This window comes from Peromyscus maniculatus, chromosome 8 (genome assembly GCF_049852395.1).
Source record: "Peromyscus maniculatus bairdii isolate BWxNUB_F1_BW_parent chromosome 8, HU_Pman_BW_mat_3.1, whole genome shotgun sequence".
NCBI lineage: Eukaryota > Metazoa > Chordata > Mammalia > Rodentia > Cricetidae > Peromyscus > Peromyscus maniculatus.
The window spans coordinates 83,397,602-83,425,126 of NC_134859.1; the positions used below are offsets into that span (position 1 = coordinate 83,397,602).

The 27,525-nt window shown below is 43.4% G+C and overlaps 1 protein-coding gene across 2 annotated transcripts in view; it reads left to right on the top strand.

Annotated features, from left to right (window-relative positions):
* Nucleotides 1-27,525, top strand: part of Skap1 (src kinase associated phosphoprotein 1) — a 299,075-nt gene that overhangs the window by 4,679 nt on the left and 266,871 nt on the right. For both annotated transcript variants that reach the window (XM_016007706.3, XM_042282697.2), the window contains exon 2: nucleotides 23,429-23,534. In XM_016007706.3, the coding sequence (XP_015863192.1) occupies nucleotides 23,429-23,534 (106 nt within the window). The remainder of the gene's footprint in view (nucleotides 1-23,428; nucleotides 23,535-27,525) is intronic.

Sequence of the window (27,525 nt, forward strand, 5' to 3'; positions counted from 1 at the left end):
CCAGGATCTGTCTCTGAGCACACTCCAGCTGCTTTGTGTTCTTTGTTCATGCCTTTTATTACCAACTTAGTGATGCTGAGGCCTGTCCCTATCCAGTTGGCTAGATCTGTATCTTCAGTGCTTCTGGAACATTAGAGAATCAAGTATTTTGGAGCTCTGTGAAAAAGTAGATATGAAGGGCATCTTTGGTCTGGAGGTGGAGTTCACTGGTATAGTGCTTAGCTGATAATTCAAAGACCTTGGTTCAATTCCCAGTACTGTGTGTGTGTGTGTGTGTGTGTGTGTGTGTGTGTGTGTGTGTGAGAGAGAGAGAGAGAGAGAGAGAGAGAGAGAGAGAGAGAGAGAGAGAGAGAGAGAGGGAGGGAGGGAGAGGGAGGGGGGAGACAGACAGACAGACAGACATATGTATGGACGTACGTTGTATGTGCTGGCGTGAGAGGTTTTTTCCTGTGGGTTCCAAGTGACTGAAGTTAGGTCATAAGCCTTGGGAGCAAGCACCTTTGCCCTCAAAGCTCTCTCAACAGCCGGAAGTGGCTCTTTTGGTAAACAAGCCCAGGCTCTCAGGTGTGGGCTTTGTAATGAGTCTTTGCCCCCCCCCCTTTTTTTAGGTTAACTTTTGGTACTGGTGGTCTCAAAAACAGGCGAGTTAAAACTCACCTGAATCCTGGGTGCTCAGATGTGAGTGTAGTTCTGTTTAATGTTATTTTCACTATTGAAATTTCTGAAAACATAAAGTATACAGTCCCCTGTGGCCAACTATTGTTAAATTTCCATGTATTCCATGGATTTCTTTCTCTGGAGAGATAACATTGTTTCTAGAAGAAAATACCTAAGTGAACATTAGGAAACAGTCTATTTTATTTTATTTTGTTGAGACAGTATCTCACTGTGTATCCCTGGCTGGCCTCGAACTCACTATGTAGAGCAGTCTGGCTCACAGAGATCCACCCGCCTTTGTCTCTGCCTCCCTGTGCAACCACACCTGGCTCAATAATCTATTGATTGATTTAAAAATAATTGTAGGAACAAGCTGCTAGTTCAGCCTCATTTTCTCTTAAATTTTCAGGGATAGCTAACTTTTTTTTTCTGACTTAAGTGAACACACTTAGTTTATGCTGTAGTTTTGTTACTTGTAACACTGAGAAGCCCCTAAGGCCTTAGAGGTGGATGGCGCCCCTCCAGGAGGAGAGCCTAGGAGAAGAGAGTGGGTAGGGAAGGTTTGGATTGTGGAGAAGAGGAAAGAAAACCAGGGGAAGAAGGGCTTTCCAGGAGTTCATCCCAGGCCAGGCTGATGGTGCTGGACACAAGTTAGTGACTTAAGTGTGTCATGAGTGAGCACCCATGTATCCTTCCCAACTTGTCATGCCTGGCACACCACACCACCCAAACCACAGCAATCCCCAGTAGGACACAGTGGAAACACTGGATTCCAGGCTACTGGTAGTCTGTACATTGAAGTAAATCTCACAACTATCCCTTTAAGTCACACGTTACTGGTCCTTATAAGGAGTGGTCCAGCTTCTGCAAATCTCAGGATGGCCTTTGAGAGAAACCAAGCAGGAATTCTGAACTCCTTGTTACAGGTGTGTAGGAGTTATCAGCCCAGTAGGAGTTCTACAGTCACCTTTAAAGACCCCAGTAAAATCAAACCTCTTAGATTAATAAAGGTTCCCCACCCTTTGCTGGCAGTCTTCATGGAAACATTTTCTTGTCTATTTATGGACCAATTAAATGAAAGTTCCATAGTTGGAAAAAATGACTTTCTCTGTGTAGCCCTGGCTGTCCTGGAACTCGTACTGTAGACCAGGCTGGCCCTGAACTCAGAGATCCACCTGCCTCTGCCTCCCCAGTGCTGGGATCAAAGACGTGCGCCACCACCGCTTTCGACTTTCACTTTTTGTTAAGAACTCATTTTAAAAACTTAATATTAAATTTTTGACTTGACAACTATCTTTCTCCTTTTTTGAGGCAGGGTCTCACTGCAAAGTCTTGGATGGCTGGGAACTTACTATGTAGACCAGGCTGGCCAAGTTACAGAGATCCATCTGCCTCTGTCTCCTGATAGTCATTTTTTTAAATTGTGTGAAGCTTCTTCATTTAATTTTATGTTTAAGTGTTTTCCTGCATATATGTTTGTGTACCACGGGCCTGCTTGGTGTCTGTGGAGGTCAGAAGGTGGTATTGAATCCCCTGAGAGTAGAGTTACATACAAATGGCTGTGAAGGTGTGCTGGGAAATGAACCCGAGTCCTTTGAAAGAGTGACACGTGCTCTTACCGGCTGAACCATTTCTCCAGCCCCTTAGCAGTCATTCCTAAACATATTTTGACCTTTTGTTAAGCAGTAAAACTTGACAGCAAGGCTAAGATCGCACTACCATCATTGTTTTCACTTTCAGGAAGTCGCCACCAGACAATAGAGCACACTGCGTCGGTGGGGAGTTAAACCTGATGATCGTTTCCGCGCGATGACCCTAAAGCCATGTGGTGTTTATGCTTTTAATTCTCCTTCTGTTCATTGTAGATGAAACAATGAAAAAGCCTACATACTTACAACACAGAGACAATACTACCCTGGAACTAAGACATAGCAACAAGGACTTTAGGTTAAGCTTTATTTAACTGGTGGCCAACCTTGACATCCGGTGTTAACGCTTTTCTTTTGGGAGTCTAATAATCTAGTCATGGAAATATTTGCATACCTACAGGACAATGGGTAGACCGGGATAGTCTCCGTAGCACTGTGAAAATAGAAGAATAAAATAGAAAGAACACAGGCCTCCATCAACAGGAAAGCAAGATGTGAGCTATCGTACAGCATCTTAAATACACACACCGTGTACACACCCACACTGATTGGTAGGTAGGGAGACGAGACTGATTGTATGATTCATGTGGGAAGGTTGCTAACACTGTTAAAATGTTAAAGACTGGGCTGGCAGGGTGGCTCAGCGGGTAAAAGCGCTTGCTGCCCAAGCCCAGTGACCTGAGTTCCATCCCCAGAACCGATGGCGGAAGGAAAGACCTGACTCCTGATAGTTGTCCTCTGGGCCTCACGTGCATGCCGTGGCCTGTGCACCTCCCCACACACAATAATAAACAAATAAAACCAAAAAGGCCAAATGCTCCTGTATGTCACATCAATAGCATAGAGTGGAGTATATCTCTGAATTATTTTTACAGTGGTTGTGATAGCAGCGTTAGTGAAGGAATGAGGCATGAGGCAGATGGTGCCCTGATGCGCTGTTTAGGTATGGCCACTTTGGGAAATTATTTGGATTTAACACATTCCTACCCAATACCCACTAATCCCACTTCTGGAATTTACCTAAGAGAAATGAGTATTCATAGCGCAATTGTCATGTCTTTGTCACTTGTATTGCTGTGAAGAGACACCATGACCATGACAACTCTTATAAAGGAAAGCGTTTAATTGGGGCTCGCTTACAGTTTCGGAGGTTTAGTCCACTGTCATCATGGTGGGAAGCATGGCGGCATGCAGGCAGGTGCTGGAGCAATAGCTGAGAGCTACACCCTGATCTGTAGGTAAAGAGAGACCCTGGGCCTGACATGAGCTTTTGAAACCCCAAAAACCAGCCCTCGGACACACTTCCTCCAACAGGGCCACACCTTCTAATCCTTTTAATCCTTTCAAATAGTGCCACTACCTGGTGACTAAGCATTTGAATAGATGACCCTATGGGGGCCGTTCTCTTTTCATTCACCACCCCCAAAGCTGAAAACAGCTCATTATTTAGCAGTGAAGAGCAGATGGTGATCAACTTATTCAAACAATGGGATACCACAGAGCAAAAAGTGACTAATCTATACACACGCGTAAATAAATCTCAAAACCAATCCGTTGATTATAGACACACAAGAGGGGTTGAAATGTTAGACTCTGTCATGACAGAAGTCAGCATGATGGTTAGCTTTGAGGCGGGGCACTGATAAGGAAGATTCTAGAAGGGTGGAAGCTTTTCTGTGTTGCGCTGTGTGGTAGTCACATAGGTGTATGTGTGTCGAAGTCAAGATTCGCGCACTTGAGCAGATGGTGTAGTTTGGTGTTGCACTAGGGCCTAGACAAGTCCTGGCAATAAGTGGGAGGCCCTTGGCTTGACTCCAGCAGTGCCAAAAAAATAGTGTATTTCATGTATATAAATTATAAATCAATAAACTACTGGTAAGAAAGGAAGAAAAATACAATGAGAGGATGGTGGGAGGAACAGAAGGAGGAGGGCGGAAAGATGAATTTGTAATGGTGAATAAAGAGGCACACACAGGAGTTATTGTTTGGCTGGAACCTCCAGCTCGCCCCTGCATGATCTGGAAAGCCCCATTTCTGTCTCTCTCTCTCCGAACAAAGGCAAGGCATCCAAAAGCCCGGTTCCACATTCTTGGTGGCCACTGTAGCTCCTTCCCCTGAAGTTGCCAGCCACCCAACTCCCCACCTACAGTGCTCAGCTTTTGACCATTGTTGGGCACAAACCCAGCTTGTGGCAGACACATCATCACCCCTCACCTATAGCCTATAAAGTCTCCCTGCTTTAGTTTGTGGGTGTGTCTTCTCTGGCCTCGATCTCTGAGACTAGAGAACCAGCCTGGGAGTTGCTTTGCTCAAATAAACCTATTGTTATACTTTTTCGACTTGGTTTGATCTGGCTTATTGCATCGGCAGAGAAACCTATTATTGGGGGGAGGTGCAGAAAATCTAATAGTTATCAGAAAGGAAAAAATATTTTACTAGAAGTATAATTCTAAGTAAGTTTATTAAAGTTCAGTTAGGAGACTGGGGAGATGGATCAGTTGCTCTGCAAGCCTGGTGACCAACTGCATTTGATCCTAGGAACTCACATTAAAAAAAGGGGGGGTGGTCAAATGGGGCTGGAGAGATGGCTCAGAGGTTAAGAGCACTGGCTGTTCTTCCAGAGGTCCTGAGTTCAGTTCCCAGCAACTACATGGTGGCTCACAACCATCTATAATGAGATTTGGTGCCCTCTTCTGGCCTGCAGGCAGAACACTATATACATAATAAATAAATAATTCTTTGAAAAACAAAAACAAAACAAAAGCCAGATGCAGAGGCTCACATCTGCAACCCCAGCACTCCTACCACAAGACAGCAGGCAGAGATAGAAGAATCGCCTGGAACCTCAGGAGCAGCTAGCACTTAGCACACAGCACATCAGAAACAAGAGGAAACCTTCCTAAGCAGGGTAAAATGACCAGTTAGGGGCCTGGGGATGTAGCTCAGTGGTACAACAAGTGTCTGGCAAATAAAATCACCAGGACCAAAGAAATAAATTAGCTAACCAATAGAGTTACATATATTTTTAAAGATAGTTTCTCTCTCTCTCTCTCTCTCTCTCTCTCTCTCTCTCTCTCTCTGTGTGTGTGTGTGTGTGTGTGTGTGTGTGTGTGTATCTGTAAGGGGTATGTGTAGGTGAATGCAGGTACTCACAGAGGCCAGAAGAGTGTGCTGGATCCCCTGGAACTGGAGTTATAGGCAGCTGTGAGCCACCCGACCTGGGTACAGAGAAGTGAACGTGGATCCTTTGCAAGGGCAAGAACAGTTTGAACTCTTCACTACTGAGCCATCTCTCTAACTGGAGTCAGATATTTTCCACGCTTATTTAGGTATCTCTCATCATGTTCTCACGCTTGAGTTATAATATATAATATCTTAATTGATTCAAACTATTACACAGTTCAGCTAAGTATAAATACAAATATCTACTACCGAATATGTCTTAGCAAAACTCCTATTATGTGATTTAACACCTTATTTTTCATAACATACTAATATTAGAATGTCAACAGTGTTAGGAAAACATCCTAGATGAGAAGCTCTGTGTGTGTGTGTGTTTGTGTGTGTGTGTGTGTGTGTGTTGTATGCACCATGTATACATGCAGGTGTGTCTGCAGAGACTAGAGGAATATGTTGAGTGCCCTGCTGTCTCTCTCCACTCTATTCCTATGAGGCAGAGTCTCTCACTGGACTTGGAGCTAGGCTGGAGGACAGGAAGCCCCAGTGGTCCACTTGTTCTCGCTCCCCGGTCCTAGTGCTGATGTTACAAATATGCATGCATGGCCACAACAGGCTTTTTTGTTTGTTTTTAATCAGCGCTAGGATTTGAACTCATAACCCTATGCCTGTGCAGCAAGCACTGTTACCCACTGAGCCATCTCCTCAGCTCCTCGAGATGAGAATTTACACATTTCATAAATTATCCTATCAGAGTCATTGATCCTCAGAAAAGACTTGCTATTTGAATGCGAAGACTGTTCTGTTCCCGAGCTCAGTCTGTCCCATGTCTCCTACGCAAGCTGAATGTAAGATTGAACAGTGGAACTGTTTATAGCCAGCAGCTGTAGTTACCTAGCCTATAATGCGGCATTGACAGACCAGAAAAGCAAGCAATGAACTTGGAAATACAAGGGAAATAAATATGAACAAATGTTGCAGAAATTATAAGATTTCTATAGGGTGTAATGGCTTATAGCATGAAAAAAATTAGATCTTTGATGGCTACGTCAACATGTTAAGATCCTTAGGTGATGATAAGATTAAAAACATATCTTTTCCTATATTTAAAATGATTAAAAACTGCTTGCGTACTATGCTTAATGAAATTAGTTAAAAATATCATCTTAATAGCTAGTTCTAGACTCTCTCTTAGGAAATGAACTGTCACTGTTGAGGTAATAACATCATCATTATTGCTATTATTATCATTACCATAATCACTAGTATTATTAGAGACAACGTCTCACTCTGTGGACCAGGTTGTCCTTGAACTCAAAGAGGTCCACCTGTCCCTGAGTGCTGAGTGCTGAAATTAACGGTGTGAGCCTCTACCCCCACAAATCCCCATCCCCTCTGGAAAAACACTTCTTTTGTTGTGTTCCGAAGGCTGAAACGACCAAATAGATAGTTAGGCTGCAACTACTAGCCAGGAACAAAATGTCTTTTGGTTTTGTCCTGCATAGGAAAAAGGCAGAAAATGTGAAGAAGGCGAAAAAGTCTTGGAAGTAAATCAGACGGAGGGCTAGATGGTACATGCTCTGCTAACAGAGGTGCAAGGTGCTTAGCAATGAGAAAATCCTTTGAAGGACTGCTATGCAAATCCCCCTCATGTTCCCTGTTCCCCGCACTGCCAGCATCTCCAGCCAGCGATGTCTTCTGCATTCACAGGCCTGTCCCATGAATAGTGTTTTGTGGAAACTGAGGAAGAAGACAGGTCTAAACCAGGATTTCTCAACCTCGGAAACTACTGACAGTTTGAGCTGGAAAAGTCTTCGCGGTTGGGGCTGTCCTGGGTGTTCTAGAAAGTTCAGCAGCATCAGCATCCCAACTTCTACTCACTGGGTGCCAGTAACAATCTCGCCAGTGGTGTCAATCAAAAGTCCCGAGATACTGCCAAAACCTCGGAAGGATCCTGGTTGGCAACAGCTGTTCTAAGCCTAGATAACCAGGACAGAGCGTGTGTAGAAGCGTGGGACCTGTAAGGAGCGGGACTCTGAGAAGCATGCTCCTTGAAAACGACCTGGAATTGGAGGAGAGCTGTGGGTTTCCCCAGGAGGAAGTTCTCACCAAGAGTTCAGAGGTCTGGGTAGTTCTAACGTCTACACTGTTCTCAGAATGAAGTTCAAACAACCCGACCACACCCACACCCCGCCCCCAGCTTCCTTGCCATGTGAGAATTTGCAAGCATGCCTTTGCTTATCTTGTCAGTCCATCCTTGCTTTTCTGCAGGAGGGGAGACTTGTAAGGACTCTTTCAAGGTCCCCATCCATCCTTTAGATCAGTGGGTCTCAACTTCCCTAATGCTGTGACCCTTTAATACAATTCTTCACTGCGGGGTGACCCCTAACCATAAAATCATTTCTTTGCCACTTCATAATTGTGATTTTGCTACTGTTATGGACTGCAATGTAAATATCTGATATGCAGTTTGGGAATCTACAGAAAGGATGGTATGAAACCTGTAGTTGGAAGTTTTCCTGTATCCCACCCTGCCGGCAGTCTGGACAAATCTCTCCCACTTGAGTCCCCCAGGTAAACACACAGAAGCTTATATTAATTATAACTGCATGACCATTAGCTCATGCTTATTACTGATTAGCTCTTTCACTTAAATTAACCCATAATTCTTATTTTTGTTTAGCCCTGTGGCTTGGTACCTTTTCTCAGTTCTACCTTGTCATCTTGCTTCCTCTGTGTCTGGCCGGGGACTCCTGACTCTGCCTTCCTCTTCTCATCTATCTGTTTGGATTTTCTGTCTGCCTCTAAGCTGCCTTGCCATAGGTCAAACAGCTTTATTTAACAGCCAATCAGAGCAAGATATTTTGGCAGCATACAGAAAGACATTCCCCCATCAGGAACCCCAGAGGGGTCTTGACCCACCAGTTGAGAACCTCTGCTTTAGAGCCTCTGGATGATTTCTATGAGAAACTTTACAGGAAGGAGAGAAGTTTGCCCCACGTCTTTGCTGCTACCTAGCCTGCAGTCCTCCGAATGTCCTACACCTCTACAGATTCCCAAACACACAGTTTTTCCCTTCCGATATTTCACTTAAAATTTTACTTTGTAGAATCTTCAAGGTGGCATTTAAAAATTCTGTATTAATCTGTTCTTGTATGATTAAGCATGTATGAGGGGGAGGGCTCTGTTAACCTTGCTATAGAGAGATTTGTTTCATGTATGTGCTTATATGTGTCTAAAGCAGATTTTCTTTTTTGTTTGTTTTTCCTTTTTTTTTTTGTTGGTTTCTTGAGACAGGTTTTCATTGTGTTCACTGTGTTGTGTAGCCCTGGCTATCCTGGATCTCACTCTGTAGACCAGGCTGGCCTCAAACTCAGAGATCTGCCTGTCTCTGCCTCCCAAGTGCTGGGATGAAGGGCGTGTGCCCCCATGCCCGGTTAAAAATAGTATTTTCTAATTAGTTCTAAGTTTTTTTTGTTTTTGTTTTTGTTTTTGTTTTTTTTGGTTTTTCGAGACAGGGTTTCTCTGCGTAGCTTTGCGCCTTTCCTGGAGCTCACTTGGTAGCCCAGGCTGGCCTCGAACTCACAGAGATCCTCCTGGCTCTGCCTCCCGAATGCTGGGATTAAAGGCGTGCGCCGCCGCCGCCGCCGCCGCCGCCGCCGCCGCCGCCGCCGCCGCCACCACCGCCCGGGGCTAGTTCTAAGTTTTTAAAATGAAAAGTTATTTTCCCCCATCTCTTTTGTTTGTTACATTTTTAAAATGACAGGAGAGAGGGAGAGAAAATTCCAGATTATTTTTTTTCTTCGTTTTAATTACCAGGCATGTATATGATGCTTTATGCATTCTACATGTTGTTTTAACTAATTTTCAGATATCTACTGTTTAATCTTCATATCATTCCATGAGACAGGTACTGTGAACATCTTCTTTTACGGATGAGGAGACTGAGATGTAAGATCAAGCAGGTAGGAGGAAAATGACTGTCAAGACTGGATTGTGGACGAAGTGGACCCAGGACACAGTACATCACATACAGGACTCACGAGAAAATGCTAAAATTAAAAAAGAAATACTCTGCAGGAGGAAGTGCCTCCTCCTGAACCAGAACAGATGCTGAGAAATGTCCTCACTCAAATTTTCAATGATATCCCCAAAGTTATGGATCTCCTCTATGAGGCAAAACATTACGGGGCGGAGAGTGATGAGAAAGAATACATGGAAATTGGATATAAAACTGTAACAAGCACACCAGGGGCCAATAGGGATCAGGACACACACACACACACACACACATACACACACACACACACACACACACACACACACACACACCATGACAGGGTAAACCAGAGGGTATGGCCAACCTACCAGGGGTCACACCCCTGAAGAAAATGGACTCTCCCTCCCCCAGCAGTCATCAACAACCAATAGCACCTCAGCCAGGGCTGGAGCCTGGGGGCACCTCCCCCACCCAGGACGGAGTTTTGCCTGGCTTGAACTTGTGCAGACAACCACAGCTGCTGTGAGTTTGTGGTCCTCCTGCTGTGTCACCTCGAGCAGACATTGTTTCACAGAACTTCTCCCAACCTTGGGCAGGAAGAAAAACAATCTTCCTGCCAGACCTTGATATTTTCATCCTCCTGCCTCCACCTCCTGAGTGTTAGGATTACAGATGTGTGCTACCACACCCCATTTATCCAGTGCTGGGGACCAAACCCAGTCCTTCAGGCATGCTAGGCAAGCGCTCTACCAGCTGAGCTACATCCCCAACCCAAAGAAATCTACCTTGTGTTTCTTTTGAGATAGGGCTGCATATAGACCAGACTAGCCCCACTGTGTAGCTGAGGCTGGCCTTGGACTCCCTCGTCTTCCTGTCTCTACCCCCTGAGTTCTGGGATTAAAGGAATATATCACCATTGCCAGCTTGTTTTATTTTAACTTAAATCTAAATAGCCACATGTAGTTGGTAGCCACTATACTAGACAGCACAGTTTCAATATCTGAGTCCAAGAAAGAAGCCCATGATACAAAAAGGAACCAATCAACAAGGGAGGCCAGAAAAATATTATTATAGCTGTGATTTTGAAATGCTATACAAATGCACACTTGTCAAATTCTTGAACTATAATGTATATAATAAGACATTGGTAATTTTCTCGGTTAGAAATCTTCACATTGACAGAAAGAGCCAAAAGACACCATCTCATTAACATTGTTAACTTGAGGGACAGGGTTGCGTTCCTCTTTAAGTCATAAGGGTAAAGCAGACTCAATAAACTGCTAAAATGTGTAACTTCTAAGCCCCTCGAAGGCAGGGGGAACAACATTTAATAATTGTCCTAGGCCGTTTGGGCTGCTCTAACAAAATGCTACTAGCCGTTTATAAGCAGCAAGTATTTATTTTTTTTCATGGTTTTACAGACTAGGAAGTTAAGAACAAGACACTGGCAGGTTTGATGTCTGGTGAGGGTCTGCTTGGTGTTTGACAGGTGACACTTTCTGTGTTCTTTCATGGTAAAAAGGACAAGTCATGACCCTGGGCCTCTTTTTATACAGTCTCTGACCTCCATCAGGACAGTCCGTCACCTCCCAAAGGCCCCACCTTTTAATACAACGATGTTGGTGACTGTGTTCCAGGATGTGGGTTTGGGGGAGACACAGGCATTCAGACTATAGAGGTGGCCTAAGCAAATGCTCACAGACAAGTTAAAAACTGGACGGATGAATACAGTGTACAAAACTGTCCCCACAGTGTGCCCTGCTAATACAGTATGTGTGGGCACCTAGGGTGGAAGGATGTGGAGACGCGGTGGTAAACAGAAGAGCCTGGGGAAGGGCAGGGCGTGACGGCAAAAATCAGCCGAGGCTTGGGGAAGCAAAACAGGGATTAACTCAATGCAACTAGAGAAGCCGACCATTTCCGTGGTCGTTCCCACCTAGGACAGCCTTTATGTTTAAACAGTATATGCAGATAATTTGGGAACTTCTTAGAACAAAAGAAACCTGGACTACTAGCCAGTGAGTCTATGGGATTAACTCAATTAATTAATTGAAATTAACATTTTAACCTATGTTAATCCTTTTATCCACAGACCAAAACAAACAAAACAATATCTCAAATATTTTCTTGGGTGCAATGCCAGTTACAGGCAGAAAGGCATCCATTATTCTTCTCAGAAATGTGAGTTCTGCTTTAGTAGTTCAAATACTTCGTACAATATCCCCTCCAGGAACACTTTTATTGGTATTTGGTTGGTGGAATTGTTTTCAACAGCGCTGCCTCATTCATCTTGCCTCCAAATAAAAGGTTGATTGAAGCAAACTTCTGAGTTTTAGAAACATATATCAACAAAAAACATTTGCAACTGTTAGCAGCTCTGGCTTAAGTCTTTTCCCCCTAGAGTGTCAGGAACATTATTGAGAAAACAGAAAGAAGCCACATTTATCTTTCAGTCATTAGAAAAAAAAAATGTAACCCTCAAGATGTCACTCTTCTCCAAATACACAAAATCGTAACCTTGGAAAGGGACAAGGTCGGAGAATTTGGGGAAAACATCAGAAACTCTCACTAGCACCGAACCAGGAGGTCCTGCCCCGCCAAGCCGCCAGCTTTAGCGCTGCAGTGGGTATTTGCAGGGACATGACCGTATCGTGTCTCCAGTGTTGTACATGCTTTCTAGTCCCTTGGCCCAGTCTCTCCCCAGCCCCCACCCCCGTTCTGACTTCCTTGCACAGACATCTGGAACCTGAGGGCGGTTTCCTTTTAGGGCAGGTATGCATTTTAAAGGGAACATTTTTGTCTTTGCCAAAAGCTGTGTTTTCCTTTTAAATAGGAGATTTAAAGTTATCGTGTGTTACTATTAGTACAAAAATACTCTGTGTTTGTGAGCCTGCCTCTCAGATGATCATTGCCACCACTGTGTTCCCTGCTGACCTTGTTTAGCTCCTTCTCTGTGACTCCCCTGTGATCCCGGACCTCCAGAGACATTTGTGAACGTCGCTCATGCAGCCGTCCCTTCCCTTTTTGGTGGCTCCTGTCATAATTCTAATTGTGCATCAGAGTGTCTATTCTTTACTAGGTCCGTCCCGCTCATTTTCTCCCTGCTCATTGACTACGTGGTGAAGAGTAGGAGCATTTGGGTGTGGTTTGATTTACGGCAGGTGACTGGCATCTTTTCCACCTGAGGTCTTGACTGTCACGTGGTACTGCTCACTCCCTAGCTGAAGGCAACCGCGGTCAGACCCCATGAGCATCTCATCCTCCGTTTTGACACTGAATATTGCAATTACAGGGACCCCAAGGCCTCCCGATCTGACAGAACACGATGTCTGTAGAGGAAGAGAGCTTGTTTTTGTTTTTTGTTGTTTGTTGTTGTTTTGCGTGCCAAACATCAGATCCAGGCCCTTGCTCATGTACCAGGCAAGCATTCTACCCCTGAGCTCTATTCCCCACAAAGAGCTCTTGTTAGCAAATCGGATGTCTACTTAATGGGGAAAAACTACTAACAGAATGGAGACTAAAGAGAGGTGGGCCATTGCAGGATGGTTAACCCGCATGTAGCCCCTCCTCCTGACTTCGTGTTTTCGTGGCTATATAGTTCATCTAGAAACTTGGGGCGGGGGTGTGTGTGTCTATAGGGCGGAGTCTAAATAAACAATGAGATCGATGGAAGAGGCCACCTCTGTGTCTTTTGACTCCTCTGAGAAGATGTTAACTGCAGGTAAAGAAATGAACACTTTGCTCATTCCTACCGAGAGGAAAGGCTTTCACATAATTAATCCGAAGGAAACTAAATCAGGACAGGAAAACTAAAACAGGACAGGTTCTAAGAAAAGAAGCAACTCATCCTTAGCAGCCTCACGAGGGCCATAATTATAACCCGCCGGTACATTTCAACATATGGAGTATGGAAATATTTTACTTATAAGAATTTAGTAAGGATAGTTGTCAACTATATATCAATAAAACTGGGTGAGGGAAGAATTTAGTAGGAAAATTCAATGACTCTGTGTGTGTGTGTGTGTGTGTGTGTGTGTGTGTGTGTGTGTGTGTGTGCATGAGTATATATACGTGTATGTTCTACAAGACAAAAGTGAACAGTTTAACTTACCACATCACACATCACATGAGATTTCTTTATCATCATCATCATCATCATCATCACCATCACCATCACCACCACCATTATTGCACTACTTGAGACTGAACCCACGCCTTGGAATGGTAGGTAAGTGCCCTACCACTGAATAATATCCCAGTGCCTTTTGTGGTTTCATATGGAGACAGGCCATCACTGAATTGCAAAGGCTGGTCTTCACTTTCTTTCCATCCTCCTGCCCCAGCTTCCTGAGTAGCTGGGATCACAAGCCTATGCTACCAGATCCAAACACAGGATCATCTTTGCTGCCCACCTCCTGCACCTACCCATTGGAATCTTCCCTGTTAAGGATGATGTGGAAGCCAGCAAGGGTAGGGAATGGACTGTAAAGAGTCTCCAAACCATGAGCAGCTCAGGGTTCATGCTGATTTTTATTTTATTTTTATTTTTTTTATAATTCTGAAACACATAACTGAGAAATATACACACATCTAGAAATATTAATGAGGATGGTAAGGAATAGCTGCGATTCCATCACCTGGTAGTGACCTCTGCTGATGTCCTAATGCTGATCACAGCACCCAACCGGCGGGTGGCAATAACTCGAAAACGAATGCACCAAACCTAATATTTTAACTTAATCTTCTAATTACTTTATTTGTGTGTGTGTGTGTGTGTGTGTGTGTGTGTGTGTGTGTGTGTGTGAAGAAAACTTGTTGGAGTTGATTCTCTCCATCCACCATGAGGGACCTAGGAGTTGAACTCCGATCTTCAGGCTTAGCAGCTAGTGCTTTTACTGGTCTTACCAGTCCTGTTTGGTTTTCTAAATCAATCAGATATAAACCATTCAGATTGTATGGTTTACTGCTTTTACTAATTGAATTTTTGTAGAAAGTTTAGGGTTATATAAATACTGAGCAGATGATGCAGAATTCTCGTGACCCTTCTCTTTCCTCCAGCTTCCCTATTGGAATATTTTACATCAGTGTGGTATTGTATTAGTCAGGGTTCTCCGGAGGAACAGAGCTGACAGGATGGATCTATTTCTATGAAAAGGAATTTTATTAGAATGGTTTACATGCTAAGGTCTGGTTAGTCCAACAATGGACTTTGCCAACCGAAGGGCCAAGAATCCAGGAGTTGTTCAGTCCATGAAACTGGGTATCTCAGCTGATCTTGGGTGTGTGTTGAAATGCTGAAGAAGTAAGTTCTACCAGTGAAGAAATTCCTCCGCTGCTGGATAGATGAACTTGCAGGCAAAACCCAAAAGCTTCTTTTTTCCAGGTCCTCTTATGTGGGCTGCCACAGGCAGGTGTGGCCCAGATTTAGGGTGGGTCTTCTGACCTCAAATGATCCTGATTTAGAGAGGGTCTTCCCACCTGAAATGATGAGATCAAGACAATCCCTCACAGGCAGGCCCAGCTGCTTGAGTTTTAGTTCTTGATTCCAGATGTAGTCAAGCTGACACCCAAGATTAGTCCTGACAGGTGCTTTGGTTATAACTAATGAACCAGCATCTTCACACACCACCTAAAACCCCTAGTTCATTCAGTTTTCCTAGTTTTATACCTAGTGCCCTTTTCCCATCTCAGGATCCTATCCAGGATACAGTCAAGTCTTCTTGGGTGCCTCTCAGCTGTGACTGTCTCCCACAGTCCCCTTGTTTTTGATGAATGTAACCTTTTGAGGAAGTGCTGGTCAGGTATATGGCAGTATGACCCCCTATTAGAATGTGTCTCGTTCTTCTCATGTTTAGACCTGGGTTACAGGCTTGTGGAAGGAAGATCACAAAAGGATTTTTTTCATCACATTGCATCAAGGGTCCACACTGTCGGTGTGATTTATGATGGTTGATTTGAACCATGAACACCTGGCTGGTGTCAAGTTTCTCCGCTGTGGAGTCGCTTTATTTCCCCTTCCCATTCTGCAGCCGTTTGGAAGAAAGTGGCTGTGTACAGCCCACACCTAAGGATTGGGAGGTATGTTTCCTTTAGGGGTAGAATGTCTACACAATGACTTTGAATTCTACACTAGAGCTCTGTCCCTTATCTCTCATTTATTACTTTCTTTAATTATATATATATTACTTATGGATTTAATGATTTTTTATAATTTGGATTATAATTCAAGATTACTTTGTTGTTGCTCAGTTTTTTTTTTTTTTTTTTTTAAAGACAAGGTCTTACCCTGTATCCCTGGTTGGCTTGAGTTCTTTCTCTAGCATACATGTGAGTGTGCAGTTCCCCCCCCCCCCCACACACACACAGAGAGAGAGAGAGAGAGAGAGAGAGAGAGAGAGAGAGAGAGAGAGAGAGAGAGAGAGAGAGAGAGAACAACAATGAAACCAAGATGTTGGCAGTAAGCTGAGGATGGCCATTTCACTGACTCCTCATTTCTGAAGCTACTTACGTCAACACCTTCCTCCTTTCCTCCAATGAGGTTATTCCATCCATCTGTAGAACGCTTGGGTTATGTTATGACAGTCTACATTTAAGATCTCCCATCCTAATTGATGTTTGATGTTTGTAGACTGTGCTGGCTAGGGCCATCTGACAGAGGGAACTTCAATTGAGAAAATGCTTCTGTAAGATCCAGCTGTAGGGCCGGGCAGTGGTGCACGCCTCCAGCACTCAGGAGGCAGAGCCAGACGGATCTCTGTGAATTCAAGGCCATCCTGGTCTACAGAGTGAGTTCCAGGACAGGCACCAAAACTACACAGAGAAACCCTGTCTTGAAAAAAAACAAAACAAAACAAACAAACAAACAAACAAACAAACAAAAAAACAAAAAAAATCCAACTGTAGGGCATTTTCTTACTTAGTGATTGATACGGGAGGTCACAGCCCATTGTGGGTGGGGCCGCCCTGGGCTGGTGGTCCTGGTTTCTGTAAGAAAGCAGGCTGAGCAAGCTATGGGGAGCAAGCCAGTAAGTAGCACCCCTCCATGGCCTCTGCATCAGCTCCTGTCCTGCAGGTTCCTGCCTGTTTGAGTTCCTGTCCTGACTTCCTTCAGTGATGAACAGTGATGTGGATATGAAAGCCAAATAAGCCCTCTCCTCCCTGAGTTGCTTTTGGTCAAGGCGCTTCCTCCCAGCAATAGTAACTCGACTAAGACACGGACATTAAGGACTCAGTCTCTGTGCTGTGGAATCTGTTGGTTTTGACAATCGTGTATCCAGTTTTATAGGTCAGGCACTATAGTATAGCTTCAGTGTTCGGAAAAGCCCCCATGCTTCACCTTTTCCTCCCCACCCGCCCTTGTGAACCACTTGCCATCCATGGGACTCTTACATTTATCTATCTATCTATCTATCTATCTATCTATCTATCTATCTATCTATCTATCTATCTATCTATCCATCCATCTATCCATTCCTTCGTGTGTGTGTGTGTGTGTGTGTGTGTGTGTGTGTGTGTGTGTTGGGAGGAGGCACATATATGGAGCTCAGAGGACAACATGTGGGATTCAGTTCTCACCTTCCACCATGTGTGTGGGTCCTGGGGATTGAACACAGATTGTCAAGCTCAGTGGCGGAACCTTTACCCGCTGAGCCATCCTGCTGGATTCTGTTCATTTCTTTTTAACACCAGATAAGATGCCATTGTATGGCTGTGGCATCATTTCTTTATACAAATTGAGGGATTATCTTGGTTGCTTGCAATCTTCGGCAATTATGAATAAAGTTTCTATAGACATTTCAGTTTGTGTGTGTGTGTGTTGCGTGTGTGTGTGTGTGTGTGTGTGTTGCGTGTGTGTGTGTGTGTGTGTGTGTGTGTGTGTGGTGTGTGTGTGTGTGTGTGTGTGTGTTGCGTGTGTGTGTGTGTGTGTGTGTGTGTGTGTGTGTGTGTGTTCACCCACATATATCAATGTCTGAGTGTGGGAGGGGACAAAAGTCATGTCCCATATCTTATTCTCTTATCCTCTACCTTATTTTTTGAGGCAGGGTTTTCCACTGGACTTGGAGTTCATGAATTGGCTAGACTGGCTGGCCAGCAAGCCCCTGGGATTCACCTGTCTCCGCCCCTCACACCCAGCTTTGAGGTTACAGGTATTGTGTTACCGGCATTGCTGTGCCCAGGTTTCACTTGCTGTGCTGAAAATTGACGTCAGATCCTCGTGTTTGAATACTAAGCCCTTTACCCACCTACCCATCTCTCCAGCCCCTATTTTAAATTTTTAAAGACTAAATAGAGCTAAGGATATGAGCCAGCAAGAGAGCACCAGCCTAGAACACGCAAGTTCCTAGGTTCATCCCCGGCACTGAAGGGAGGGAGAGAGCAATGGGCTGTGCTGTTCTATGAAACTCAGTTACTGGGCTCATACTCTTGTGTAATGGTTATCTCGCCCAGTGACGTGGCCCTTCTGTCGTTTTGAAACAGCCTTCTTTATTTCTGGTGTTTTCACTCTTGAAGACTACTTTGCCCAATATTAATGCATCACTTCTGTCTCCTTATTAATGCATCACTTCTGTCTTCCTTATTCTTTCAGTTTGTGTCATGTATTAGTTTCCGTTCTTACAGCCTTTCTGGGTTTTTACATTAAAGTGTGCTCCTTGTAGACAACATATAATTGAGTCTGCAGTTTTTAATATTTGTATCCATTCCTTGAGAATCTCATAGATTCATGCAATGCTTTTTGATCATATTCACTGTCTTCTTCCCCTCCAGCATCTCTCAGATCTGCTAACACCCCATTCAACTTCATGTCCTTGTCACCAAGTCCAATGTGCTACCCATATACTCATGGGTATAGGACCATCCCCTGGATCCTGGTTAGTCTACCAGGGGGACCACACCCCTAACTGACTCTTCCTCCCCCAGAAGCCATCAACTAGGGATGGGTGCTGGTCTGGCCCTCCCCATCCATGCTGGAATGTTGACTGTCTTGGTCTTGTGCAACTGTTGTGAGCTCCTGGGGCAAGGGTCTCGTCATGTTCAGAAGACTCTGTTCCACCCTGTGACTCTTCAGCCCTTCGGTCCTCTATCCCACAATGTTTCCTGAGCATCGAGGGGAGGGCAGTGTGATACAAATGTCTTCTCTACCTCTGAGAACTCCAAAGACACCCGTTCTCTTCACTTAGGACAGTTGTGAGTCTCTGCATTAACTACTGTTGTCTATCGATGGAGTTTTCCTGTGTCCCACCCGGTCCACAGCTGCTCAGACCCAAGTAAACACACAGAGGCTTCTACTAATTAAAACTGCTGGGTCATTAGCTCAGGCTTACTACTGACTAGCTCTTACCCTTAAACCCAGCCCATTTTTGTTGATCTATATGTCACCACACGTTCTGTGGCTTTACCTGTGTGCCATTACATGCTGCTCCCTGGACAGTGGGCTGGCATCTCCTGACTCAGCCTTCCTCTTCCCAGAATTCTCCTTATCTGCTTATCCCACCTATACTTCCTGCCTGGCTACTGGTGTTTTATTAAGCCAGTGTACAAAAACATTATCCCACAGCAGTTGTCTGTACCAAAAAGCTTCTCTGATGAGGTCTGAGAGCTGCACTCATCTATGGATATAGAGATATATTTAGAAGGCATATGTCTGTTTAGTAAAATTATAGTAAATTCATCCCTAGGGCCTATGAAGCTCCCTCGTCATAGGTTTTTGGCTAGATTTTTATATCAGGCATGAGTTTTCTCCTAAGGAGAAATTAATCCAATTAATTAATCTAATTAATTAAAAATGGTTGATTACCCTATAACATTCATACCACTCACTATTGTACCACAGGCTTATCTTGCCAGGCCAATCATCACTAGCTCTCAGCCTTCACAGCTGATAAAACTTCTCGTACTATGAAAACCAGCCAGCAAGTAGGACACTTCCAGGACAGGACCCGCTTCATTTCTCCAAACTCTGTGATCAAAGTGTATGATGTGTTCGGCAGTAGGGCCTCACTGTCAAGTTCTGATAGGCAACCTAGTGCAAAGGCAACAGGTCGCATTGTCTTGAGGGTCTTCAGAACCTGCCCCCCCCACAATAGCTTGATGGGGTAATCTACACGGGGCCCTGGGCTTTTTATTTGGCAACCTACAGCTTCTGGGAGGTACAGCATCCCTCCATGTTGGAGAACTCCATATTCTCTCCCGACTGTGTGTGTGTGTGTGTGTGTGTGTGTGTGTGTGTGTGTGTGTGTATGTGTCTATTTTAAAGGAAGCTTACAAAATAGTAGGTTTCCCTAGGGCTTTCCCACACATCCTGATGGTTAGTTAGCTCTCTCTGCTTTTAGGGTGGTGATGGTGATCCATTTAGGGTTTCATCTACTGGTTTCCCTGCCCTGTGTGCTGTTGTGACACTAGGTTTTTGAGACAGATTTTTGCTTGTAGGTAGGTGATAAACTGTGCAGTGCAGTGTGGCAGGCTGTGCATGAAACCGCCCATTGTCTTTTGAGAAAATGAAGCATGAGGGTGTCTCAGACGGGCCGTATTGTCAGCACTTTGGCACTCCTCTAGGGCTCTTTCTCTCTGGGGTCACTTGTCTTGGGCGAGGTGAACTCCCTTCAGGGTCCCTCTCGTGCAGCTTTCCTAGCAAGATGTTTTTTCAGTTTTCGCTCATCTCAAAATTGTCTTTACCTGGTCTTCATCTGTTGATGGCCGCTGTCACCGGGTATAGAATTTGGAGTTGACCAGGCCTCTTATTTTTTACTTTTTCCTTTCAGTACTCTCAAGCATCATCCCAGTGTCTCCTTGCCTCCATTGCTTTGGATGAAAATCCAAGTCTCATTTTTATCACCGTTCTGCTGTATGTGATGGGTCATTTTCTCTGGCTGCTTTGAAAATTTTCTGTTTATCGTAGCCTTTCAGAAGCTTCACCGTAATGTTCCTAGATTTACTTTTTTTTTTTTTTTTTTTTTTTTTGTATTATCCTGTTCTGAGGATCGGACTCAGGCTCTTATATCTAAGTGCACATTCTTTCACTGAGCGGTACACTGGCCTGGGAATTTATTTATTTATTTATTTTGTTGGCAACTGTCTTATTAAGGTTTTCCAGTTTATTTGCATGACAATTTATTTTACTTACATTGTACCCATTTTTGAAAATAGCCTTTTACCTTGTGGGTAAGCACAAATTCAAGAAATACTTGAAACCAAGGTTATAAAGTATCTTGTTACAAAGTTGGAGATGCTGCTCAGTGTTTAAGAACACACGCTGTTCTTGCAAAGGACTTAGTTCCCAGCAACTGCATTGGGTGGCTCACAACCACCTGTGCCTCCAGGTCCCAGGAGATCTGACACCTCTGACCACTTGCACACGTGTGCACATACACACCTGCACATGATTAAAAAATAATAAAAATAGTTTAAAATATTGCTTTGTCTCTTAAAATTATGCACCTCCCCCACCATGGTCTCCTAGTGTCCTGGAGCTCACCAATTTGGCTGGTGAGCAATTCCCAGGGATCTTCTTGTTTTCCCTCCCCAGCACTGGGCATACAACTGCAGGACATCACACTCAGCTTTTCTACATTGGTTCTGGGGATCAAGCTCAGGTCTTCATGTCTGTGTGACAAGCATTTTACCTACTGAACTATCTCTCCAGTCCTGCAACCCTGGCAAACAAAAACAACTTCTTCTTCTTCTTCTTCTTCTTCTTCTTCTTCTTCTTCTTCTTCTTCTTCTTCTTCTTCTTCTTCTTCTCCTCCTCCTCCTCCTCCTCCTCCTCCTCCTCCTCCTCCTCCTCCTCCTCCTCCTCCTCCTCCTCCTCTTCCTTCTTCTTCTTGCAAGCTTATTCTTAAATTACTTAAAATTATATCTTAAATAGCATTTTTTTAACTTTATTTTTGGATTGTTCATTGCTGATACAGTCGAAGCTAGGGCTGTGGCTCAGGGATAGAATACTTGCCCACCACAGGCAAGACCCTGGGTTTGATTCCAACCACAGAAAAACAAACATCCCCAAAATCAATGTCAAAATCCAGCTGATTCTTGCACACTAGCTTTATACCTTATAAATGTGTTGGTTCTAATGGAGTTTCAGTGAACCTTAGGGTTTTCTGCATAGAAGATCCCATCAGATGCAAATTAGACAGTTTTACTTTGTTCTTCCCAATCTGGGTGTTTAAACTTCATTTTCTTGTCTAATTGCCCTGGCTAGTATCTCTAAGACAGTACTGAATGTAAGTGGTGACAGCTTCATTGTTGTTTGTGATCGTTGGAGCAGGGAGGGAAGCATCCAGTCTTTCACAATTAAGTACAAAGTTAGCTGTGGGATCTTTAAAAACCGTTTTGTAGCTGGGTGACAGTGGCATATGCCTTTAATCCCAACACTCGGGAGGCAGAGTCAGGTGGATCTCTGTGAATTCGAGGCCAGCCTGGTCTACAGAGCAAGATCTAGGACAGGCACCAAAACTACACAGAGAAACTGTCTCAAAAAACCTAAAAATAAAAAGAAATCGTTTTGTTTGTTGTGTTAGTCCTCACACACGCTCAGCAGGCCATGCCGGTGAATTACACCTCCAGCCCCTAGTAGTTGGTTTTATGTAGAAGCTGTTTCTCAGGCTGAGAAAGTTCCCTTCTTTTCCTAGTTATGTTGAATGTGTTTATTGTGAGGCACTGCTGGATTCTGTCAAATGATTTTTCTGTAGCTCTTGAGATGATTGTGTATTTTTGTCCTTCTATTAATATGACATATTGCATTAATGGAGTCTCAGATGCCACTTGTTTTTTGGTTTGTTTTTTTTTCCTGTTAATTCAACTTCCCATTTTCTTATTCTTTTAGCATTCAAAGTCCCCTGGAGGAACCCATTAAATGACATCTACAATTGATGTGATTCAGGGTTTCGATGTTCATGGTGATTCTTTATGAGAATTTCCATCTCCGGGGCTTTGTATCTCATCAGAAGTCCTGGTGATGGTTATAGGACTTTTCTGTTTGCTATTATTGAGTAGTGTGAGCGTAAAACAAATGTTTAGATGTACTTACACAACCCAACTGTGTAAGTACATCGAATTATTTTAGTGGTATATGTGATGCAGCTTCATAGTGTGGGTACGATTATTTTGGAGGCAGAGAGTTTTAACTATTTTATTTATATGCTTTTTAGGGATGATAAACATATTATGAAGAGTAAAGTATGTTGCTCATATTTCTGGCAATTGTAATTGCTATTGATGTATTTTGTCTTAGAAAATTTGTGTACCTTCAAATTTCTTCCTTCACTATAACAAGATTTGTTTCGTAGTATGCATTTCCATCATGTTCCTATTTTATAATGTACATTCACATTAATTGCAATATCCCTCTCTTGGATGCATTTTTCTTTTCCATGCGGCTCCTTCCCTTGGCTGTATTGTCACATCCATTGATGATGCATCTGCTAATTAATGGTTCTCCTCTGCATGCCTGCCCTCTTTTTGTTCTTGATTTTGCCGTTCAGCTCTATTTTTTATTTCAACTGCAATCACTGGGACTTCTCCTCTACTCTTATTGGTCTGTGACCTTCTGTGACTTATTTGTAATATTTACATGTTTATGAAATTGACAATCCACCCTCTGCCATCAGCCACCATCAAGTATGTAAGCACTGCTTTAAAAAATGGTTTCAAAAACAGTTAGCTCTTGTGGTTAATGTCTGCAGCAGCTTTCTAAATTTGCAGCAAGGTCTTGGATTGTTAGAACTAGTCACTTGTAGAGATGCATGAAATCTTAGTTATTCTTTACCATGGTGAGCTGCACCTAATAGGAATTTAGCATCCTGGCTGTTATTAAGTATATGACACTTTTAGCCCATTCATGTTCATATTGTGTAGCCATAAAGGTTTATACATTCATTGTCTAATCTTTCAGATTTTCTTCTCTTCTCTTCTCATCGTCTTCTGTTGATGACTTTTTCTTTTCCTTTAGATGCTGAAGACTTCCTGGCGGAGGGCTTGAGGAATGAGAACCTCAGTGCTGGTGCTCAGGACCAGAGAGACCACATTCTCCGGGGCTTCCAGCAAATCAAATCCAGGTTTGTATCAGCCAGCCTCATTATGCTTTTTCAGGAAAAATCTCCTTTACCACAGTATAAGTTAACAGTGACGTGCACCTGCCACAGGTTTTCAGATTTGGCAGAAATTTACAAATTGATTTGGAAGTAGGTGAGTATATTGAAGTCTACCAATATAAGCACGTTTTGGTAGTTGTCTTAAAATAATCAGGCTGATTTTGGCTTTGTGTTTTATGTTAGCCTTTATAGAACACATTTGTGTCTGACAAGGGCAGAAGCATAATGGTGAGATCGGGACACTTAGGCTTGGGTCAGTCAACTAATGAGAAAGTGTTAGGGAGTAGAAGAGAATTTCCGTGTTTTCGGGGCTGACTTTCCTTTCCCATCCCTTTCTGCAATAGAAAAGTTAAAATCGGGCCTGGTTAGTTGATTCTTTGATCGCACTGGCGTGTATTATTCCCAGACTGGGTAGGAACATTGTGCTCGTTAAGTTTTTAGAATAAGGAGCTCTAATCTCATTTGCACATCTTAGAATGTGGGCAGCTAATAGATGCTGGGAACATGCGCTTCCTTAGGGGAAGAAGAAATCAAAATTTCCTTTACAATCCATTTCCTGACCGATTTCTCTTGGAAGGTGGAGACTGACCAAGCTTTGGCAGGATGAGTGCGTCTCTGTCCTTTGCCACCCAAGTGACAGTGTGATTCCAAACCTTGGAGCTGAGCACTCTAAAAATACAGCTGCAGGGTTAGGGCTGGGATCGATTTTGCATAGCTGATTGTTCTTAGCTTCTACTTTCAAAACCGGTGGAAACTTCTTACACTCGAGGAATTCCATCCTTTGGAAGGGCACAGCCAGAATCTATTCTCTGCAGGAGTGTGAGAGACCCTCACGAGGTGCCCTGCTGGATCTTAATCGACCTTTCCTGCTGGCTAATTAAGCATCACTTTTACTCAGCAACTGGGGACTGTGTAATTATCAGCCTGAGTTGCCCTGAATAATTGAAACAAGCAGAATGTTGAAGATGAGTACTTCTTCTTCTTCCTTTTTTTCCCCATAAAAGTGGGAATATCTAATTTTTGGTAGGCTGTGAAGTGTTGAAATTAAACTCTTGCACAGCATTACTTCATTAGTAGATAAGTTTAGGCTTGGTTATGCACATGGAGGCTTAGTTGACGATCCATAGATTTTTCTTTGTTTTCATGAGTTTGCCTTTGTGTTATCATAAGGATCATACAAAGGATGAAAGTGGAATTTTAAATTCTATTACAAAGAGAGAGACGCCCAGAATATAATAGGGAATAGAGCTGTTCTGTTGATGTAAAATATGTCATATGGAATGTAAATATAATTTTGTTGACTTATATAGACAAATATACATATATTTTCATATTTATATCACAGCATTGACCAGATTGAAGTTTCAACATTAGGTGGGCAGTGAAAAGACAATTTGTGGTCACACTACTGTCAGTTTCATATTACGTCAATTTTGTATTTCTTCTTTTTAAAAGAAAGTATTTTGTGTGTGTGTGCATATTTTGCTTGCATACATGTCTGTAGACCACTTGCTTGCCTGGTACTCACAGCAGTCAGAAGAAGGCACTGGGTCCCCTGGCACTGGAGTTACAGACAGTCGTGAGCTGTTATGTGGACGCTGGGAACCAACATCTTCCAGGGTCTTCTGGAACGACAGCCAGTGCTCTCAATCTATAAGCCATCTCTCCAGCCCCTCTCATATTTCTCCTTAATCTTCTTCTGAAACACACACACACACACACACACACACACACACACACACACACACACACACACACACACCCCTCACCCCTCATGGGATAAAGAAGGCTTCCAAAGAGCATTCCATATGGTTTGTGGGTTCAACACTTGAAAATAATCAGCAGGCACTTTGAGAAACATCTGTAAGTTGATGGGGGCTTTTCTGCTCGTGGATTTGTTTCTAGAAAGATGACACTTTATTTAGAATTTCATAATTATCAGATCCCCGAGGAAATGAAAACCCAGAGATTAGATACCACACAGGAAAATGGAGAGAGGAAGTTTTCCTCTCACCCGCTGTTGGAGATTGCTGTCCTCCCACGTCTTCAATCACAAGGTTGCTCATGGAATCCTGGTTCTCCCAAATCTTCTTCAGTCATGTCCATTCTGTTGACCCGCTCGTGACTGGCCGATATTGGATGCGTGTATGTGTTGATACCAATTGCCTTCAAAATACTGATGATTTGTAAATTTGTAAAAAAGCCAGCCACATTTGCTGACGTGGCATAGCAGTTGTATCTACCCCCCTCAAAAGTAAGATGTGAAGAGAAATTTCAAAAAGCTTCAAATATGGGAATTATACATGAGAAATCCTAGAGCCACAGAAGGATTATTGGAGGTCATTTTCAAATATTTCATCTTTAGCCACAGTGAAGCTGTAATGCTTTAGGGATTTGGTAAATTGGTGTGTGTGCATATGTGTGTTATAATTTGTATGTATTCACACGTATTCCCACTCTATTGTTTTGTAGCTTAGGTTCTTTTAACTCCTCAATAGTTCACGGATTGGGAATGAAAAGGGTGAAGGAAAGTGAAAAATGGCCCTTCCTGTGAGTCTTGGTAACCTCTCAGGCCTTGGCTCTGGTTTTTAACGGCTGGTTTAGAATTCAGTGGTATTTGCCATGGTTATGGAGTTGCTTGAACCAGAGTGCCGAACTCTATCGCTGCTGGTGGGGTGTGCTGTTTTCCACCTGTCTGTGGTCCAGGATGGCTGACCACAGAGAATGATAGTTATGTTGAATCAGCAGTGTCCCCGACCAGCTCATCAGTACATCAGTATCGATATCATAGCGCTTACCAACAACCACGGAATAAGATTTCTGTGTCCACAGCTACATTAGTGTGCTTGGAAGTGTGTCGAGGAAGGACAGCATTCTTCATGGATGACGAGGCAAATGTGAGTGGAGTTTCTATGATGCCGGGGAAGGGAAGCCCTGTTGTGGTTTTTCATGTCCTGAGCTATGCCTTTCCTTGTCGTCCTTCAAACTGCCTCCTCTCCTCCTAAAGACTAACCGCTTCCACATTCCGTGGCCAGGCTCTTAGTGAGCGTTTTACATCAAGCTTGGGGTGGGGGGAAGCCGGCAAAGGCTCCTCCCCACTTTATAGTTGTGGTCACTGCAGGATTAGCTCCAGATGTGAGACACCTGGGATGAAACAGCCATGATCTATGCTCAGAAACTTGATGACGTACCTACGCATTTGGAGAAACAGTAGGGCTTTTGCTCCGTGTTTGATCAAGCGGAGGCCATCTGCCAGCAATAATACTCTGAGTGAAGGAAGGAATGAAGAGACAGAAGATTTTTATCATTGGGATGCAGATTAATCCTCTCTTGAGGGCCCTTTTTGGGACTCGTCACTCAAATGCTCACTGTTGGAAGTGAAGGCCAGAGCCAATGGAAACAAACACGGTGTATTGTTTCCTTCTGTGAAACTTAATAATATCCAAGGAGTTCCACCAGGAGACAAGTGGATTTATAAGATGGTTAAATGGACAAAAAATAAAGAAATAACTTTGTGTAACAGGTTTATGGCCCCAAATCCATAAAACCCAGGACATTTAAAATATAGACAGAAAACGTATCTGTAACAGGTTTCATTGTGGGTGGCTAGCCCTTTGCTCTGCATGAAACAGGAATACACTATTCTGAAAAAAAAACCCCAAATCTCATAAAAAGAATTCTGATTTTCTTTGGTAATTTTAGATTTTGTTTTTTGCTTGAATTTAGTTTGAAAATCAGATTAAACCTGACAATGTCTATGATTCTGATATCTTTGTTATCTTGAAAAGAAACATGAGTTAGTCTGGTAAAACTCTCGAGACCAAGCAGGGATTTAAAGTAGCATACTGTAGACATAATTACCATTAAGTGCACAGTTTTAATTTACTTACGTTGGTTGTTGGGCTTATAAACTCCCCAAGCGAAACATACTCTAATGAAGGGGGGGTTTGTTTTG